Source organism: Odocoileus virginianus, chromosome 27, assembly GCF_023699985.2.
Source record: "Odocoileus virginianus isolate 20LAN1187 ecotype Illinois chromosome 27, Ovbor_1.2, whole genome shotgun sequence".
Classification (NCBI taxonomy): domain Eukaryota; kingdom Metazoa; phylum Chordata; class Mammalia; order Artiodactyla; family Cervidae; genus Odocoileus; species Odocoileus virginianus.
The window spans coordinates 10,927,208-10,945,718 of NC_069700.1; the positions used below are offsets into that span (position 1 = coordinate 10,927,208).

The following is an 18,511-nucleotide window of genomic DNA, read 5'->3' on the forward strand; positions in this document are numbered from 1 at the left end:
CAAGCAGAATCTGAAGATCAAATAGTCCTGAGGCTTTACTTCAGTAATCAATTCTAATTTTCATAAGTAAATTCCAGTTCGTCTATGACTTCATCTATCTCTACTGTGAGTCTGCTACTTTTAAATCACTTTTAAATCATGTTCATATTAACGTGTTGGAGGCACTATTCTCCTTTTCTAGATTTCTGAGCTTTGGCTCATCTCAAAGCTACAGAAAGCTTTCATTACTGCTGATACAGAAGAAATTAGTTGAATATGCATCAGTTCCTTTTTTTTTTTTTTTCTATCTTTGGAATAGAAATTGGAAGGAGGAAGAAACTGAACCTTAAAAGTTTTGGATAATGTGCATTTTGTTTATCTACATAAACTGTGTTTCCTGAGCCAAAAGCCAGGAGGTAGAACTGAATTCATAGTAGTTGTAATAAAAAATGTTTTAGAAAGTCCTGCATTAGCCCTGGGCACTCTCCTTCCCTTCAGACTCCCCTCAGATAATTGGTGTGGAGGAGAGAGGGAGGAGAAGACGGCGTTTGCTCTTGTAACAGTGCTTTGGCCACCACCTGCTGTCCATTAATCTGTTCCTTTTTGGCTTGGGTTCTGGGAAGTCCTGTTAGCTGCCAGGGCTGCCAATGTCTGATGCTTCTTCAGCGTTTTTCTCTTTTCTACTAGCCTGGCTTCTTGGGCCTACTTGAATCACAAGGTATGTGAAGCAAAATGAAGCTCGTATTGGAATTATAATAATTTTTTTAAAAAAGCAAAGCAACTCTTTTAGCTTCTACTGACTTTTATCTATCGTTGCTGCTCTGTGGGAGCCCGGCTGAAGGACCGTCTGAAGGACGGGCTCCATGCTGCGCTCCGGTACCTTCTCAGTGTAACCTGGCCAGACTGGTGTGTGCAGATCCCCGTCCCACTGTGGGATTCTCTTCTCCAGGAGTGTCAAAGATGCCCTGGACAAGTGTCTCTCTTGAGAGTTGTGTCTTTTCTCTGGAAATAGCTCAGTGCGGGGCTGAACAATATAGGGCCTTAACATTGTCAGTTATGTACCGTCATAGTGATCGCTGTTTTCTGTGGCTCCGACTCTTCCCTTGCTTCTTTCTTTAGAGATAGTTTTTTTTTTTTGATGTGGACATTTTAAAAGTCTTTTTATTGAATTTGTTACAATACTGTTTCTGTTTAATGTTTGGGTTTTTCTGGCCACAGGGCATGTGGGAACTTAGCTCCCCCGTTAGGGATCAAACCCACACCCCTTGCATTGGAAGGTGAAGTCTTAACCACTGGACCACCGGGGAAGTACCTTCTCTTGTTTTTTGTGCTGGACTGTGTCGTAGCTGCACTGTATACTGAGGCCCTTTTGTTAATAGGAGTTTGTGAAAATCTTTAATTGCTTCTCTATTTATTGTTTCTGCTTCTGTCGTGTCACCCAGATACCTGACATAATAAGTTGGTAGAAACAAGTCAGAACATCTGCCAAATAATTTTAGTTGATTAGAGTTTGGGAGACAAATTGCCCAGTTGAACCTTTTAAGGTGATCAGTAGGGATGCTCTAAACTTTATGAAAGTGAAAGCATTAGTCGTTCAGTTGTGTTCAACTCTTTGTAACCCATGGACTGTAGCTCACCAGGCTCCTCTGTCCATGGAATTCTCCAGGCAAGAATGCTAGAGTGGGTAGCCATTTTCTCCTCCAGGGGATCTTCCCAACCCAGGGATCTAACCTTGGTATCCTGCAATGCAGGCAGCTTCTTTACCATCTGAGCCACCAGGGAAGCCCAGTAACTTTATAATATGTCTTAATTTTCCTTTCCGTTCCCTCCTTTGTCATCAAACTTTTGAAAGACCTGTGATTTAGAATGATAAGTAGATATTTAATGTGGGAATCCTTAGTGCTAAGTTACATATCAGACTTCATTTCTTTGGGCTTTGTGTTTGTGAAGCAGTAGAGAGTTTGGGGAAAAAAAATATAAATGGTGTGGAAATCAAAGGTCAAGATTTTGGACCCATGTGTGTATCACTGTCCCCTTGACTTTCTAATCAGCCTGTCCCAAAATTTTAGGGATCTTAGAGGGGTTCATCCCTCTTAGAGTCTGAGGATGTGTTAATCTTAGGGTTCTTTTTTCTGATTTCACCTGACCCATCATTCTCTTAACTCCTGCCCTCCAGAATTATTGGATAAGAAGATATGTTTAAGGATGTTCTTTTTGAATGAAAACCTGTAATAAGCATAGTTCCAACTGTTGCGTTTTCTGGAGGAAATATTATTGGAGACAGTGTTTCCTAGAGGATTTCAGTCTTTTTCCCTCCATACTGAAATTGTAAGATTATTACCTTGAACGTTAAGCTCCTACTTAATACCTGCATTTCATTTTTGCACCACTCTTTGGATTTGTTTGCGTTCCACCTGGACATTCCAAGAATCACAAGCCTTAAGTGATTTGAACCTAGAATCTCACCAGTTCAAAATTTGCAAAATACATTAGTTCAGAGAAAAATGGGCTCCTCTGCTTCTTACATTATTTTCCACCTGATATTTTCCACCAAAAGTTTATGTTATATGACAAGAATATGGACTCTGTTATTGACTAGAAAGTGGGAGGTGGAACAAGATTTGTAAACACTCACACAGGAAGACAGTTGTCCACCCACAAACCTTACTTTCTTTTTAGCATGCCACATGGGTCTAGCCAATGTAGTGTGTGATGATCATTTTATGGCCTGTGAAGGTCCCTACCTTCTGTTTCTAGAATGTGTGGGTCTTTTACAAACTGTCCCTCAGTAGCACACTGCTAGGGCAACAGAATATTCAAATTGACAGCTAATCTGACTTCTTGGCTGAGCCACACTAGACACTGTTTCATCCCTACGCTATTTGATTCTTCTTTAATTTCTCTCTGAACAACAGAAGAAGCCTCACTACCTATCTTTCAGTGCCTGAAAGGACAAAATCTTTTATGAACTTTTTTTCTTTTGCTTTGGTTGGTTCTTCATGTCCTCATTTTTCTCCAAGAGAGTACGCAAAATAATTGAAGAAGAGACTTGAGATATTTGCCTGGTTAGAGTGCTGAACTGTTAGAAATATTCCAAAACAGTTGTGCGTTTTGATTAGCGAGAAGGCTCCTTCTCTCGCTCATAAGGGCAGTGATGACCTATTCCATGAGCACCTACTTTAAGAAGTAGGGCAGGGCTGGGTGACCTGGATCCACTGCACAGGTCTGGGTCCACTCTAAACTTTAAATATGGTGCTTAGTCACTCAGTCATGTCTGACTTTTGGCGACCCCATGGACTGTAGCCTGCCAGGTTTCTGTGTCCATGGATTTTTTTCAGGCAGGAATACTGGAGTGGGTTGCCATTTCCTCCTCCACACTTTAATATGTCTTAATTTCCCCTTCCTTTCCCTCCTTTATCATCACACTTTTAAATGACCTGTGATACAGAATGGGACTGGATCCACTGTGAAGACCACTGGTAGAAATCATCGCCCTTGTTTGTGCTGAGCATCTGTGAATGTTGACCTATAAAAAAGAATAAACGGAAGGCAGAAAGGAAAGCTCAGGCTTGAATGGAAGACAGATAGACCATCATGTTTTCTTTCTTCGCTCTTTAGAAGTCCACCTGGACCCCTGCAGGACGTGGTGCCCCGCCGCAGACTGTCAGACAGCGTGCCCCGTCGCAGCAAGTGGCCCAGGGCAGCCTGTCCTGGTGGAGTGCCCGTCCTGCCACCTGAAGTTCTGCTCATGCTGCAAGGATGCCTGGCATGCAGAAGTCTCCTGCAGGGACAGTCAGTCTGGCGTCCTGCCAACAGAGCGTGGGTAAGGAGGGAAACTGAACCTTTGGGATCATTCACCTGTGTTCTTAGAAATCTGTGGCTTGGAGAGAGAGTCATATTGTGATGAAACGTCTAGGTGAGTTCTTTACCTGCAAGGCTTTCCCGAGAAGTGTCTCAGAATGGGCACGTTATTCACTAAGAATCACCAGATCAGCAGGTCTAAAGGCATTTTAGTTAATTACCCCCGAACAACCTTCCGGGTACAGCTAGAGTTAGTCTCTATGAGTTTTGATTTCTCTTTAGGTAGGAGGCTGCGGTCCCCTGTTCTCTGTATGTAGGAAGTCATAGCTTTTGTCCACAGCCATTTGCTTAGGTACCATGACTGCCTACAATTGATACACCTCATTCTTGCTTGTGAAGAGGTGCAGAAATGATTTTCTTAGCTGACTCAATTGTCAGCTCGTGGGGGTGTGCCAGTCATATTAAAAGAAACAACAATAGAAACAACAGCCCTTCAGGGTAGTATGCTGCTAAAATTCATGCTTACTAGAAGAAAAGAGCTTATCTTTCGATATTTTATGCTCTGGAAAAAAACAATAATGAGGTTGAGAATTTGCTATGATGACAAGCAATTCACTCTGTACCTTGCAGGACAGAGGGTATTTATGGCAGCGGCAGGGCCCAGAGTGAGAGAACTTTGTGTTTGATCCCTTGCTTTGCTGGAGGCTGCGGCTGTTTTGCATCAGCAAGAACAGAAATAACAGTGTTGTCCAGTTGGCTTCATCACTCAGCATCCTTCAAGGATGGAGGGCCATTCTCCAGGAACAGAAATGCTACTTGATGTGATGCTGTGCTTGAGTCTCAGACCAAACACATCAAGAGAAGGAAAAGAGCTAGCACACGTGGCAGGCGTGTGCCCACTTAGCCAGTACCTGCTACATTTTCACTGCCACCCAGCAAGGTCTCCAGGAATCACAGGGCAATGTGAAGATCGCAGAGGAGAGACAGAGCTCTGACATTGTCACTGGTATCTTTGTGACTTTATGCAAGTCACTCAGCCTCTGTGAGTGTGAAAGTGAAAAAGTGAAAGTCACTCAGTCGTGTCTGACTCTTTGAGACCCCGTGGACTCTACACTCCATGGAATTCTCCAGGCCAGAATACTGGAGTGGGTAGCCGTTCCCTTCTCCAGGGCGTCTTCCCAACCCAGGGATTGAAGTCTGTTGCTCTATTAAAAAAAAGAAAATGGGAAGAATGAAAACAGTGGCTGTCCCACTGCTTTATAGGGTTATTATGAACACGGAATCCAATCATAGGTTTGACCACACTTTGTGAACTTGATATCTTCATGTGCTGAGTGGTGGTTTTGATGAATAGTAGCTAAAATGCAATCCAGGCCTGGCTCACCCAGGCCTCCCTTCACCAGTTCTACTTATTTTCTCTGTCCCTGGAGCCTGTAAGCTTTGCTGGCCTGTTCGTCTATCTGAATCAGGTCTTTTCAATGATATTGGACATTTATTTGAAAGTATTGATGATTGACTCCCTCCCATCCCCATCTGTTTATTTGCACAGATCATTGTATAGATGGTCTCTGCCCCTTTTGGATCCTGAGCTGGTTTTTCCACTGCGTGGCAGACTTCTTGTACTTTTTAGTCAGACAGCGTGTGCTCAGAGAATGAAAGACTAATTTGGCAAAACAATGGATTCAATCAGCTATGGAAAATACAATTATGTAATTCACTCAAAGCTAAAGATAAATAAATTAAGCTTCTTTGTTTTGAGTTATCTGAACAAGGAATAATTTGCATTGCGCCTGTTTTTACCCCCACCCTGTTCCTGGGACAAGAAGTTAAGTACAGACAGCAACAGGTTTACTCCCTACCTATTAGGAGCCCTGAGAATTCAGTGGGTGACCACAGCGTTGAGTTTAGAAGAGCATCATTCAGCTGTTTAATTATATTCAGCCCACTTTACCCATAGCTCTGGTTGGTGGTGTACCTCTTGTGGTCCTTAAATTAAAAAATAAATCACTCAGCATTCTTGATCCTTACCCTATAATTTCTCATTCATTTCTTTTCTAGGACACTCTTTGGGACGGAGGCAGAAGCCCCCATTAAGCAGTGCCCCGTGTGCCGGGTTTATATTGAGCGCAACGAAGGCTGTGCTCAGATGATGTGTAAGAACTGCAAACACACATTTTGCTGGTACTGCCTTCAGAACCTGGACGTAAGTGCAGCCCAGAAGAGTCTCCCCGCGTATCCTCCTCTATCCTGTATCTATGCAACAGCCCGTATCTGATGGACTTTCCTTTTAAAATATTGAACCTGTTTTGTATTTTTTTCCCCTGCCAAAGAAATTTATTTTTCCTTAATGAGACATCCTGAACCTGCTACTTCACATACTTCTCTATGATTACTTTAAGTATGTCGTCCTACCTTTTGTTTTAGGAACATTTCCAGCTTTGGGAGCATTGTCTCATTCTGTTGTATAAAGGACTATTAGTGTGGTAGTTTGATTTTGCTCTTGTAACCAGTTACCACAGACTTGTGGCCTAAAGCAACACAGATGTGTTATCATTAGTTCTGTCCATTGGTTGTCTGACATGGGTCTCCCTGGATTAAAATCAAGTTGTCCTTGGGACCTGGTGACTCGTGAAGAGGATCTATTTCTTTGCCTGTTTTAGTTTCTAGAGGCTACCTACGTTCCTTGACCATGGCCCCTTTTTCCAACTTTAGAGGCAACAGCATCACATCTTTCTGAGCCTTCTTCCAAGGTCTTAGCTTCCAGAGTCATTCCCTCTGACAACAGCTGGGAAAACGTCTCTGCCTTTAAGGACCCATGTAATTAGATTGTGCCCTTCTGGATAACAAGGGCTAACCTCCCCACCTCCTCCCCCCACCTCCGCCCCCGTCTCAAGGTCTTTAATCACACTGGCAAAATCCCTTCGCCATGTAAGGTAACACATTCACACGTTTTGCGGAATAGGCCTTTGGCGTCTTTAGGGGAGATCCCCTGAGTAGAAAATGGCAACCCACTCCAGTGTTCTTGCCTGGGAAACTCCATGGCCAGAAGAGCCTGGTGGACTACAGTCCATGGGGTTGCAAAGAACATGAACTGAGCAACTCGGCACAGCACAGCACATCTTTAGGGGAGCAGTTATTCTGCCTATCACAATTAGATTGCTTTTTTCCTTCTTGGAATTAAGGAGAAAAACCATTCAGATCAGTGGTGTCTCTTAATTACTATCTCATTCATTAGCGTGACAAGATTGTTACCACTCTCTCAGGGTTCCCTTCCCACATAAGGGATCTGGTCTAATTATTCTTCTCCCCCCACTGTTCATGAGGTTTGTCTTCTCAAGTTCAGGTGCAGTTCCATTCAGTCCAGTGCTGAGGCTAATGATAACCTCAGGGTTAAAAGGTAATGTGGAGAATTGGTGAGAATCCTGTTGTTTTCAATTCTAGTGTTTTACAGTTTGCAGTGACATAGTCCTTTTAGATATTCCCTATTTTGGCAGTTTGTTTATAGTTATTCCCTATTTTGGCAATTTGGACCTTTAAAATATGTTCATATCAGTGTAAGCCCTCATCACAGTTGGATGGGTGGCTATTCTTTTCGAAATTTTTTGTTGTGAAAGTGAAAGTCACTCAGTTGTGTCTGACTCTTTGTGCCCCGTGGACTATACAGTCCATGGAATTCTCCAGGCCAGAATACTGGAGTGGGTAGCCTTTCCCTTCTCCAGGGGATCTTCCCAACCTTGGGATCGAACCCAGGTCTCTCGCATTGCAGGCGGCTTCTTTACAGCTGAGCCTCAAGGGAAGCTCTTTAATTGCTTTGTTTGCTTCAATTCGATTTGTGTCTGTCTTTAGTATTGTGCATACTCAGTGAGTGCGGTTACCATGGCCTGCATGCTGGCCACCACATGCCTGGTTTTTAACTGAAAACAAGATAAGTTATTTAGGCTGATGTCTGTGAGTAAGAATCTTAATCAGCTTGATGTCAGGGTTTCAGGAAGGCATATGCATTGGGGAGGAGAAATTTGACCTTTTAGACTCTGGAATCTTCACGACTCAGGTTGACAGACAGGTTTTCATTCTATTAAAAAAATGTGATTTGTTATAACCCCTTGAATTACAGTAAAGTTTGAGTTACAATGATGTTTAATATTTGAGACCTCTCCTAATTCCACATGAGTGATACTCTGGATGAGGGTATGACTCATGATTGTGTACCCCTCATGCTTTACAAATGAAACAAATCCCTTTTTCTCCCTTCAGGTTTAACCAGCATATTAATAGGATTCACATCCATGAGGAGGTTGAGCCCATGAGGTTCTCTTTAGGAGGCAAGAGCGTAGGGGAATAAATATTTGTGCCAGATCGCTCCATCCTTTGGCTGAAATGTGTTTTCGTAATGGTGTTGCAAAGAACACAGTGTTCTGTCACTTGTACTGTTCTGGTACGCGAGGTGAAATGGTACAGGTGTAAGATTGCTAGATACACAGCATCTTTTTCTGATCATTGTGTTTTGAGGTCTCATTTTCTTGGCTTTTAGCCAGGGACCATTGGCTTGTGGGTCACAATGTTCTTCTGTAGACAAGTGTTCCATGTCAGATGATGGTGTTGGTCTTTGTTTATAGGGAAGTTTTAGAGCGTCGGTCTAGGGGAAGGGGGGTTGTCCACAAGCCAAGCCTGAGACCGACACCAGAAAGAGTGATTTTGAGTTTTGCTGTGGGGAGTTGGGTTTGTTCCCGCCTTGATTCTCATCTCCACTGTTTCAGAGGATGAGATAGTCTTCATCCTCTGCTTTGGGATCCTGAGAGACTTATCCCCTTCGGTTCTATCTTCTCTCTTCTATGACTTCAGCTTCCATTCCCTGCTCTGTAACCTACCCACGGCTTCAGTTATGTCCCATTTAAAAACAAGTAACACTTTTCTCAAACCTGCATCTTTCCCTTGCTGCCATTGTGTTTCTCTCCTTCCTTTAGAAGCTAAGCCTCAAAAGAGCATAATCACCTCTAGCTGTTGACACTCCAGTCATTGCAGTGACTCAGATAGCCTCCTGGTCACCACCCTGACTGTGTTCTCTCAAGGCTTTGAGAGATTCCTTTTGGGTAAAATCCAACGGATACTTTAGTCTTCACCTCGCCTGGATTCTCCATTGCCTTTGACATCTTGATCACCTCTGTTCCAGTGAGACCATCTCCTCTGATTTCCTTTCTTCATTTCTGGCCACTGCTCAATTTCCTTTCCAGGTTCTTCCTTGGTCTACTCTTTTGTTTTCTCCCAAATTCATGTAGAATAGTCACTTTATTAGTCAAAGTTATCCAGAGAGACAGAACCAATAGAATAGATAGGTGGGTAGATAGATAAATTGATTCTTGGGATTTAGCATAAGGTATTTGTTCACATGGTAATGGAGGCTGAGAAGTCCCATGAGCAGCTGTCTGTGAGCTGGTTGACCCAGGAAAACCAGTGGTGTCCTTCAAAGCTCAGAGAGCAAGAGAACAATATTGTATATTCCATTTCAAGTCTGAATGCCTGAGAAACAGAAGTGGCGAGGGCAGGAGAAGATCAGTATTCTAGCTGAAGTCGTCAGGGAGACAGGAATTCCCCTTGACCTGCTCTTAAATATGTGTGTTCAATAGCCTCTCCCTGGGTAATCTCGTCTACTTCTGTGGATTCTTGGCCCAAGGACACTGCTTCCCATGTCTTCTCCACAGAATCCAGATCTGTGTAATCAGCTGCCTTTTGAACAGTACTGCTTGCATGCCTCAAGTTCAACACGTCCAAACTGTGGCCATCATCTTCCTATGTTATCACTTCAACAAAGTCACTGCCTCCTATCCAGTGCTTCCCCCTCATCTGGGGTTTCTTCTCCCTGTTTCCCCATCCTGTGAGTTACCTACATAATTCTGCATGACTATTTACCTCTCGTCTGTCTCAGCCATTGGCATGTTATCTAAGCTGGTTTACGACAGAGCCTTTTCGCTGTCTCATTCAAGGTCCTTTCATTCCATACTGCACTTCTACTAGAGTTACCTTTCAAAGATAATCAGTCAGGTCATTAATCTTCTTTAGAATCAATAAAGAGTCTCAGAGACTATAATCTGTTTTCACGCAATGATTTATAAAACTACCGAGTATCATCTAAGAATTGTCACTCGGGAGTTCTTAGAGGCCATCATTAATTTTATCCACTGAGGTGATTTGATAGGGTTAGTACCCATCTCTCTATTCAAAAACTGTGTGTTTACCAAAACCTTTCTCTTTGTTTTTTTCAGAATGACATTTTCCTCAGACATTATGACAAAGGGCCGTGTAGAAATAAGCTTGGCCACTCAAGAGCCTCAGTGATGTGGAACCGAACACAGGTACCCTGACCTTAAAAGGAGCATAAGAGAAGCCAGACTTTGAATGGGTTGAAAAGCCCACCTACTCAGTTTCCCCCCTCTATTCCCTTCTTACTCATCCCAGCCTTAGAGGTTCTGGGGGACTTATGGGTGTGAAGTTAATCCATGAGCCCAGTCTCCTAGAGGAGAAGTGGAGGGTCAGGGTGACAGCAGATAAGAATCAGGTTGGCCCAAAAGTTCATTCAGGTGTTTCTGTAATACCTCATGGAAAAAACCCCAGCAGAATAAAGGCAAAGGCGAATGCTCGTTCCTCCTTTAAAAACTGATAGAATGAATTCCCTAGAGCCCTTTGAGACATGTTTGCGATGAAAGGCAGAGGTCTTAAAATCCCATGAGCTGTGTGGGGCTTGGAAGCCTCTGTACATACTGTTGTGTGTTTACGTGTTAGGTTCAAAGGGAGTCCTGATTTATTTTTAAGAGTTTGTCATGTTCCTTTTGAGGGAGTTGGTGTTCATAGTCTAGTAACCATTATTAACATCCCTCTGAGGATGTTAACATTTCCTCTGAGACTGTTGAGGAAACACGTAGAGAGGCAGCCAACACCAACAGTTTGTGATCCCACTGTGCTTGTGCCAGAGCCTGAGTTAGCATTTGGTTTGTCCTTGGTGTCTCTGTGGTTTATATCCAGTTCAGGCCATTGCTGGGCACTGGATGGAAGGTCTCATAATTGTAACTGCTTCATGTGCCTGAGATGGTGTCTCAGTTCAAACCTCTCTAACAAATGACCATAGAATGGAAGACTCAAACCACAAATTTATTTCTCGTGGTTCTGACGACTGAAAGTCTGAGATTCAGGTGCCAGTGTTGTTGGGTTCTGATGAGGACATTCTTTGTGGCTTATAGATGGCAGTCTTCTCGCTGTGTCCTCACATGGCAGAGAGTAGAGGACAAACCAGCTCTCTTGTGTGTCTTCTTATAAGGGCGCTAATCCCATCATGAGGACTCCACCCTGATGTCTTAATTACTTACCAAGGTTCCCATTTCCACACATCGTCCTCCTCTTAGGGATTAGAGTTTCAATCTATGAAATTTTGGCAGGGAGCAAAAATAGTCCATAGCTGATGGTGGAGTATATACATAGAAAGACTGAAGTGCTGAAATAGGCGTTTCTTCTATATTTCCAGGTGGTCGGGATTCTCGTGGGGTTGGGCATCATTGCCTTGGTGACTTCGCCCTTGCTGCTTCTGGCTTCCCCGTGCATCATCTGTTGTGTCTGCAAGTCCTGCCGGGGCAAGAAGAAAAAGCACGACCCATCCACAACCTAAAGATCTCAGTTCGTGTCCATGTGCCGCAGGTGTCTGGGTTATACAAGACTGCAGTGATAAAGCCCCACTTAATGAACTCACCTCCTCCTCCCTGCCAAACTTTGGAAGTGCCTCTGTGTCCAGACTTTGAACTCACCTGCCCACCTTTGGCATCCATAAAGGCCAAGCGCTCATGCGTGTGTTCCTGTGTAAAGAGAACCTGGGTTCAGCAGTCCAGACTGTGGAGTGTGTTGAGAAGCTCTGGGTTGATGAGGAGAAACTAACGCATCATCATGTTATCATTCAAAGGCTTCCCCAGTGGACTGTTCAACTTCCAGCCAAATCCGTGGAGCCTGGACGCACACTCGGTATAATAAATGCGCTGCCAACCATGACGACACACACTCTCACTGAGAAGCCAGAGTCTGTCCTGGGTTGATTTGACCATCACAAGAAGCATGAAGAAAACCTCCTGTAGGAGGGGAAGAATAAGACTGTTTAAGGGGAAATTCTTGTAAGAATTGTTATTCTTATAAGAATTATAAGAGGGCCGCTTATCTTGGGAGTTGATATGGTAGTTCTGCCAGCTACTGGGTGTGCTGATTTCACCAGTAAGTTGGCAGAAACACAATAGGTTTCTCCTCTGTGATCTCAGCTCTAAGCCAGAGAGACTGCTATGCCAAGGGAGTTGGCCCTTCCCAGGAAGAGGGCTGCAGCAGGTGAAACCGTCTGGTCTAATTTAGCATCTCTCCCCTGAGTGGTCAACTTTGCCTCCATCCAGTAGCGGTGGTCTGCAGGATTGTTTGATATGAAGTTTGGGTAAAGTGGCAGAGATTCAGAATCGTCATCATAGGTATCAGGGACCTTTCTTGAGCTCTCTGTTCATGTGCCCAACAGATATAGAATTAGACCTACAAGTACACACCAAGAGTGAATATTAAAGTCATAGATATATCCAGAATCTATGTAACTTGCCGCTTAACTAAAGTTTGAATCCATTGGGCATGAATGGATATCTCTAATAGTACACACAAAATAACGTGTTTACTTGAAACCCATTCTGTCTTCTGGGACTAATATGGTTTATTATAAATCAACTTAATTTTCTTTGCATATTATATATGTAAATTTTGGTTACAAGTGCATTAAGTTACCCAAAGGTTTCGACTCATAACTCTTAAAGCAGTACTCAGTATGATGTGCCATGTCAGTTTGTAAAACACAGATTGATATTCAAATTGTTTGTGTATTTTCTAACACAGTTCAGCGCAGGCCTATTCCCAGCAAAGTTTTGCTTTTTCAGCCTCTGTTCGATCTGAGTACCTTTTGTATGAACAGGGCACTGATACAACAACAACAAATATCTGAGAAACAAAATGTCCATAGTTTCTGTATCTTTAACACTTTGTATCACCTCATGGTGGCTTATTTTTCCTGTTGTACCATCAGTCAGATTTTGAATAAACGAGTTTTGAAAAGACAGTACCTTTTACAATAATTGCCATTAGCAAAGTAGCCTGGTACTTCATGAGAACCATATTAAATATTAGTGGACGGCTCTTTCTGAAGCTTGGAGTACCACATCAGGACCTAGGATATTTTCTGAGGTCACTGGATAACTAGACTATTATATTGCTGCTATCCCTGACCTGTTATTACAGAATGATGCTTTGCCTATGTAAGGGGTTGTATTCTAAGTGGGGATGTGTATATTAAGGAACTTTAATTCACAAGTACATATTGATATCCGATGTATGTATAACACATCTGTTGGTTGTGTACATTTTTATTTACAGTTTGTATAGAACATAGATGAGAACTCTGGGAAAACTTTTGAATGGCAACCTACCCCAAACTATTTTTAATCATTCATTAGAGATTTCTCAATAGTGTCTTTATTTTCCTTTGAAACTATAAATACTCCAGAAAAAAAAAATCAGTATCTTCTTCTATCACTGTGTTTCGTACTAATATAAAAATATAAGTGGACATAGATTTGAATACTTTTCTTTGTCTTACACTGCCTCATTATAGTACAGGGCATTAACAACTGCTCAGGGGATCACAGGGACTCAACTGAAACTGAATTTTTGTATCAAGAATGTCAGTCATGGCAATGTACTCCCCCACATTAATACACTCTCCAAGCTTGGATCCACAAAGAATCTTTAAACAGGGGCTGATTTCACATAACCTGAAGTGTTACACTATCAGAAACAGAGCTCTGGAACTTGAAGAAAAGGTGGAAGAAAGCATTAATGCTGTTTCCTCGGCAAATTGAAGGAGTATGTCTTCTCACAGAAATACTATGAAAGAATTAGCTTCTTTTTTGTGGGGAGTGGGGAGTGTTTGTCCAATAGATTTAAAATAACTGGATTTAAGTTTTTAAATGTTAAAAAGTGCCTGAAAATGGGTGACTTCTTCCTTAAATCGCTCAGCGGTTTGGCTCGTGTGAGACTGTCGGAATCAACAGGAACGGTTGGTTGGTTAACCCAAATATATCTCTGTTGCATCAGAGGGCAAGCTGCAAGCCAGTCTAGAGATTGTGTTTATAATGGGGAAAGCTGACAACTTTGATAACAGAATGATGCTTTCATTTTGTATAACTGGCCAGAGAAAGGGTTGAACCTTGTCTCCTTCCTGTTTGTCAGCTCTGTCCTTTCCTAGTGATTCTCTGTCTGTTCTAGGAAGAAATATGGGTCTATTTAATGATATTTAGATGTCGTGGCAAAAATCTCTTTGTGTTTGGAGTAGTGTAGTCCATTTGAAAAAGAAATTTAAAAAATCCTTCACTGCATTGTCATCTGGAAGGAATAACTCAGCATCCAGGTGAGGCAGGGAGGTGAAGAAGAAAACCATATGGAAGCAAATTTTAGAACCTTAGGCATCCTATTTGTTCATGCCATGAATGTTTACTCCTGACTTGAAATCACTAGTTTGAAAGAGGCCTTTGAAAAAACAAACAATTTACAGTATAAATTTTCTTGTAGCCGGCATCACAGAAATCTTACCTATTCAGGTTTGAAAATCTATGTTGGTTTGAATGTTAATTACTGTTTCTTAGAACCCCAAATTGTCTCTTAAAAAGTATACAGAATCTAAATGTGTATTACTTTAGCCTTCCCTACACAGTGCTTTTAAAAAACTGTCTGTTCATAAATGGATACCTTCATGTATATAGGATGTGTGTATATGCGTGGTTTGAAAGTTTCAGAATGCCTTAGATGAATGACATTTTATAAAACTGTTACAGTGGATATCTATAGGCTATTACATCTCTGTTGAGTCATGATCCAGAAAGTTTTGTTCTGTATTTAAGAAATTGTTGTTGTGTTATATTTTTCCAAGTATGTGAAAGGAAAATACCTGGCCTCTCTGGCCCCAATAAATGTGGAGCAGGAAATCAAATGTGTTATTTTTTGTTATGGTGTGTAGCTCTAGACACGTTCAGTTTTATCGTGAAGGAGCCAAATGGGTCACTATTAAATCTCAAGTTTGGAATTCAAAAAAGTAACTTCTGTAATACCATATGTGGAAGTAACTCTTGCTACCTTTTTTCTCAAAAGAAGTAAGAGCAAGTGTGATGCCTTCACTCATTGCAGACTTTATTATTTTATTTTACTGGAGGAAAATTGCTTTACAGTATTGTGTTGGCCTCTGCCATAGTGAAAGTCACTCAGTCGTCTCCGACTCTTTGCGACCCCATGAACTGTGTCCATGGAATTCTCCAGGCCAGAATACTGGAGTGGGTAGCCATTTCTTTCTCTAGGGGATCTTCCCAACCCAGGGACTGAACCCAGGTCTCCCACATTGTGGGTGGATTCTTTACCAGCTGAGCCAGACAAGGGAAGCCCAAGAATACTGCAGTGGGTAGCCTATCCCTTCTCCAGGGGATCTTCCTGACCCAGGAATCAAACTGGGGTCTCCTGCATTGGAGGCAGATTCTTTACCAACTGAGCTATGAGGGAAGCCTCTGCCATACATCACCATAAATCAGCCACAGGTATACTATGTCCCCTCCCTCCTTCCAGAACCCCCCTTCCATCCTACCCCATCCTACTCCTCTAGGTCACAGAACACTGGGTGGGGCTTCCTGTGTCACACAGCAAATTCCCACTAGCTATCTGTTTTAAATATGGTGATGTATACGTTTCCATACTTTCTCAGTTCATCTCACTCCTTCCCTCACTGTGTTCATGAGTCTGTTTTCTATGTCTGTGATTCCTGTTGCAGGCTTCCTTGTTGTGTGTGTGATATTCCATACTGCCAATGCACAGGCACTGATTACTGTCCAGAAAAATAACCAAAATAATTTAGGTCTTTGATGATCCTGATAAAAAATGCTGCCAGGCATCAGAGCTATTAGTTCTGTTAAATTTGTGCTGGGCTCTGTGCACTTTTAAAAGTCTGTTAGAAGTATGTGTTTTCTTGTTATAATTTTTTAAAGAAAGGATTTACATGTGGAGGGTTAACTTCAGGTCATTTCCATTTGATTAGTATTCAAGGCAGGACTAGCTAGCCTGAAGTTGAATGCCGGAAGTTGGTTAACAACTGGAACTTGTGTCTCTGCAAAACTGGAAGCTCACATTCTTATACTGGTGTTGATGCCTTTTTATTGAACGTTATTTGCTTCTCATACAATATCTGAGTTGGTAAAGGATCCATCTGCCAATGCAGGAGAGGCAAGAGACATGGGTTCAATTCCTGTGTTGGGAAGATTCCCCTGGAGTAGGAAAGAGGAGTCTGGTGGGCTATAGTCCATCGAGTCACAAAGAATTGGACTGTGTGTGGGTGACTGAGCACACACACACACACACACACACACACACACAATACCTGAGTACAGAGGTTTATAACTGACTTATAATTCAAATTTAATTTTCTAAACATTCAGCTTGGAGGAAATCAATAAGATCACTTAAAAACACTTTTGGGTTATGATTTCTTAATTTGCTTAATCGTCTCCTAAAATGTGAACATTGTTTCCTTTTTAAAATGTCCTTATTATTTCCTGAACTTGAATTTGCATTCCCAAAGAATTATTGAATGAACCCTTTTTTACAGCAGTGATTTTAATTAACCCCCTAACCAGCAAATTCATTGCAATGTAAATTATGAATCAAGTGAGCTAGGAGGAGAATTATAATAAGGTTTTCCTATAATTCAATTATTTTCATTTGTTAGATAATCTAGTTTTTTAGACCCTAAAGATAGCATCCAGTTCTACATTATGAGAAAAAAATTAATTTCTTTGAATAATTTAATAGCAATTACAGTATGTTTTATTTATATATTTTTGCATATGCTTTCTAAAGAACTTTTGAGAACAGTATTATGAAATAAATGGAGCACATATTGGATCTACTTCATAGAGAAAGGAATGGTTTTGTGTTCCTGTCCTGCCAGGGGTCATACTACTGATAAGTGGCAGTTAGAAAAAGAATGCCAGAGGAGCTCCCTGTTGGCCTAGTGGTTAGGATCCTGGGCTTTCATTGCTGCAGTCTGGGTTCGATCCCTGGTTGGGGAACCGAGATCCTGTAAGCAGTGTGACCAAAAAAGAAAAAAGAATGGCAGACTCCTTGCAAGTTGTTTAATATTCCTTCTTCAGTTGGTAATTCTGAGCTTGCATTTACTCTGAAGTCTGTGAGTCCCAAGAGCATGTCCTTGTCTTCCAATTATCTGTATCAGTGGAATTTTACTGTTAAAGAGGATTTATTAGAGTCTGTGTTCTGGTGTGTCTGACAGCATATATCTAGGGCAAAAGGCCACCCCCTGAGATCAACCCATCACTACTTGGGGTTCAATGAGAGTAGAAGAGCAGGAGACAGGAGGTGAATGGTGATTCCTTAGAGAAAGAATGCAATGGCATGTATCTGACTTGCTAATATTGGAACTAGAATTATATATCTGGGTCCATGTGCTTATTCCAAAAGCCAAAGTGTTTACCTCTTCCCCACAAATACAAGGTACATTGTCATCAGTTCCTTTTAATGTTTACAATCAAGACTCAAAAGTGATTAAGTCAGATCCAGATCTTTCCCTATTAACATTATTAACTTGTACTCTAAAGTGGATTTATAGCCTAGCATTAAGTAAATCAGTTGATGGGCAGTTTCAAAAGCAAGAAGAGGAGCTTTAAAGAAATTAATGAATTTCAGAGCTATATAAAGAAGTGCTTTGAATTTCATTTTCTGCATAAAATTTGTCTTTCAGTTTTGTCCATTTTCCTTTTTTATGTGTATTAAAACTAGGATTGAGGCTTTTGATGAGAAGCAGATTATGTCTAATGTTAGCCATTTTATCTTGTGGTTCTCTAGTGACCTGGCATGATGTGAGGGGATATATTTTCTTTTGAGGGGAGTGGATGGGTGGTTGACATTTATGCTATTCAACATATTTAAATAAAATGAACATGAAGATTTTCTCGAGGTGAGTTTTGAGACTTTTGATTATTCATCAGCCCTGGCTGAATTTTTTTGAAGTCAAGCCAGTTTGTTTAACTAAAAGCAAACAGGTCCAGAAATCCACACCCTGCCCCACGTGGTGCGTTCCAAATTCCAGCCTGGTCCTAGGACTTATGCACCACAAGGGCACGTGAACAAACTTGGGAAAGTGCTGATCAATCTGTGTCGCCCCGGGCATAGAATCCGCAGGCAACATCGTCTGACCTCTCTGCCCTCCGCCAGCCCTGGCAGTGTGGGGCTGGGGTTGGGTGGGGGGGGAGCAGACACCTGCCTTGTCAAAAGTGGCTTCAGTTCCAGCGTAGCTTTGCTCTTCACCGGTGGTGTGATGTGGGGCCAACCACTTATCACATGGTGTCATTTCATCCGTCTTAGCTCAGGTTTCGGAGGACAGGTTGAGATCACTAATGTCAAAGTGCTTCTAAGTGTTCTTTGTTAGGAAGGGGAGGGAGGGAGCCAGTGTACAGTCTGTTCCGTGGCTCTGAGTTTGAGTGATGAGTTTGCACCCAGACACTCCAAAGGAGAAAAGAACTGGGATGCTGCTGCTAAGTTGCTTCAGTCACATCGACTCTGCGACCCCATAGACTGTAGCCTGCCAGGCTTCTCTGTCTATGGAATTCTCCAGGCAAGAATACTG

The 18,511-nt window shown here is 42.1% G+C and overlaps 1 protein-coding gene across 3 annotated transcripts in view; it reads left to right on the forward strand.

The window, feature by feature from the left end:
* The window catches only part of RNF144B (ring finger protein 144B), a 138,683-nt gene extending 123,862 nt beyond the window's left edge, over nucleotides 1-14,821 (forward strand). For all 3 annotated transcript variants that reach the window (XM_070456198.1, XM_070456199.1, XM_070456197.1), the window contains 4 exons: nucleotides 3,598-3,802; nucleotides 5,839-5,983; nucleotides 10,041-10,130; nucleotides 11,294-14,821. In XM_070456198.1, coding sequence (XP_070312299.1) covers nucleotides 3,598-3,802; nucleotides 5,839-5,983; nucleotides 10,041-10,130; nucleotides 11,294-11,434 — 581 coding nt within the window. In that variant the 3' untranslated portion in view covers nucleotides 11,435-14,821. The remainder of the gene's footprint in view (nucleotides 1-3,597; nucleotides 3,803-5,838; nucleotides 5,984-10,040; nucleotides 10,131-11,293) is intronic.
* Nucleotides 14,822-18,511: the final 3,690 nt, after the last annotated feature.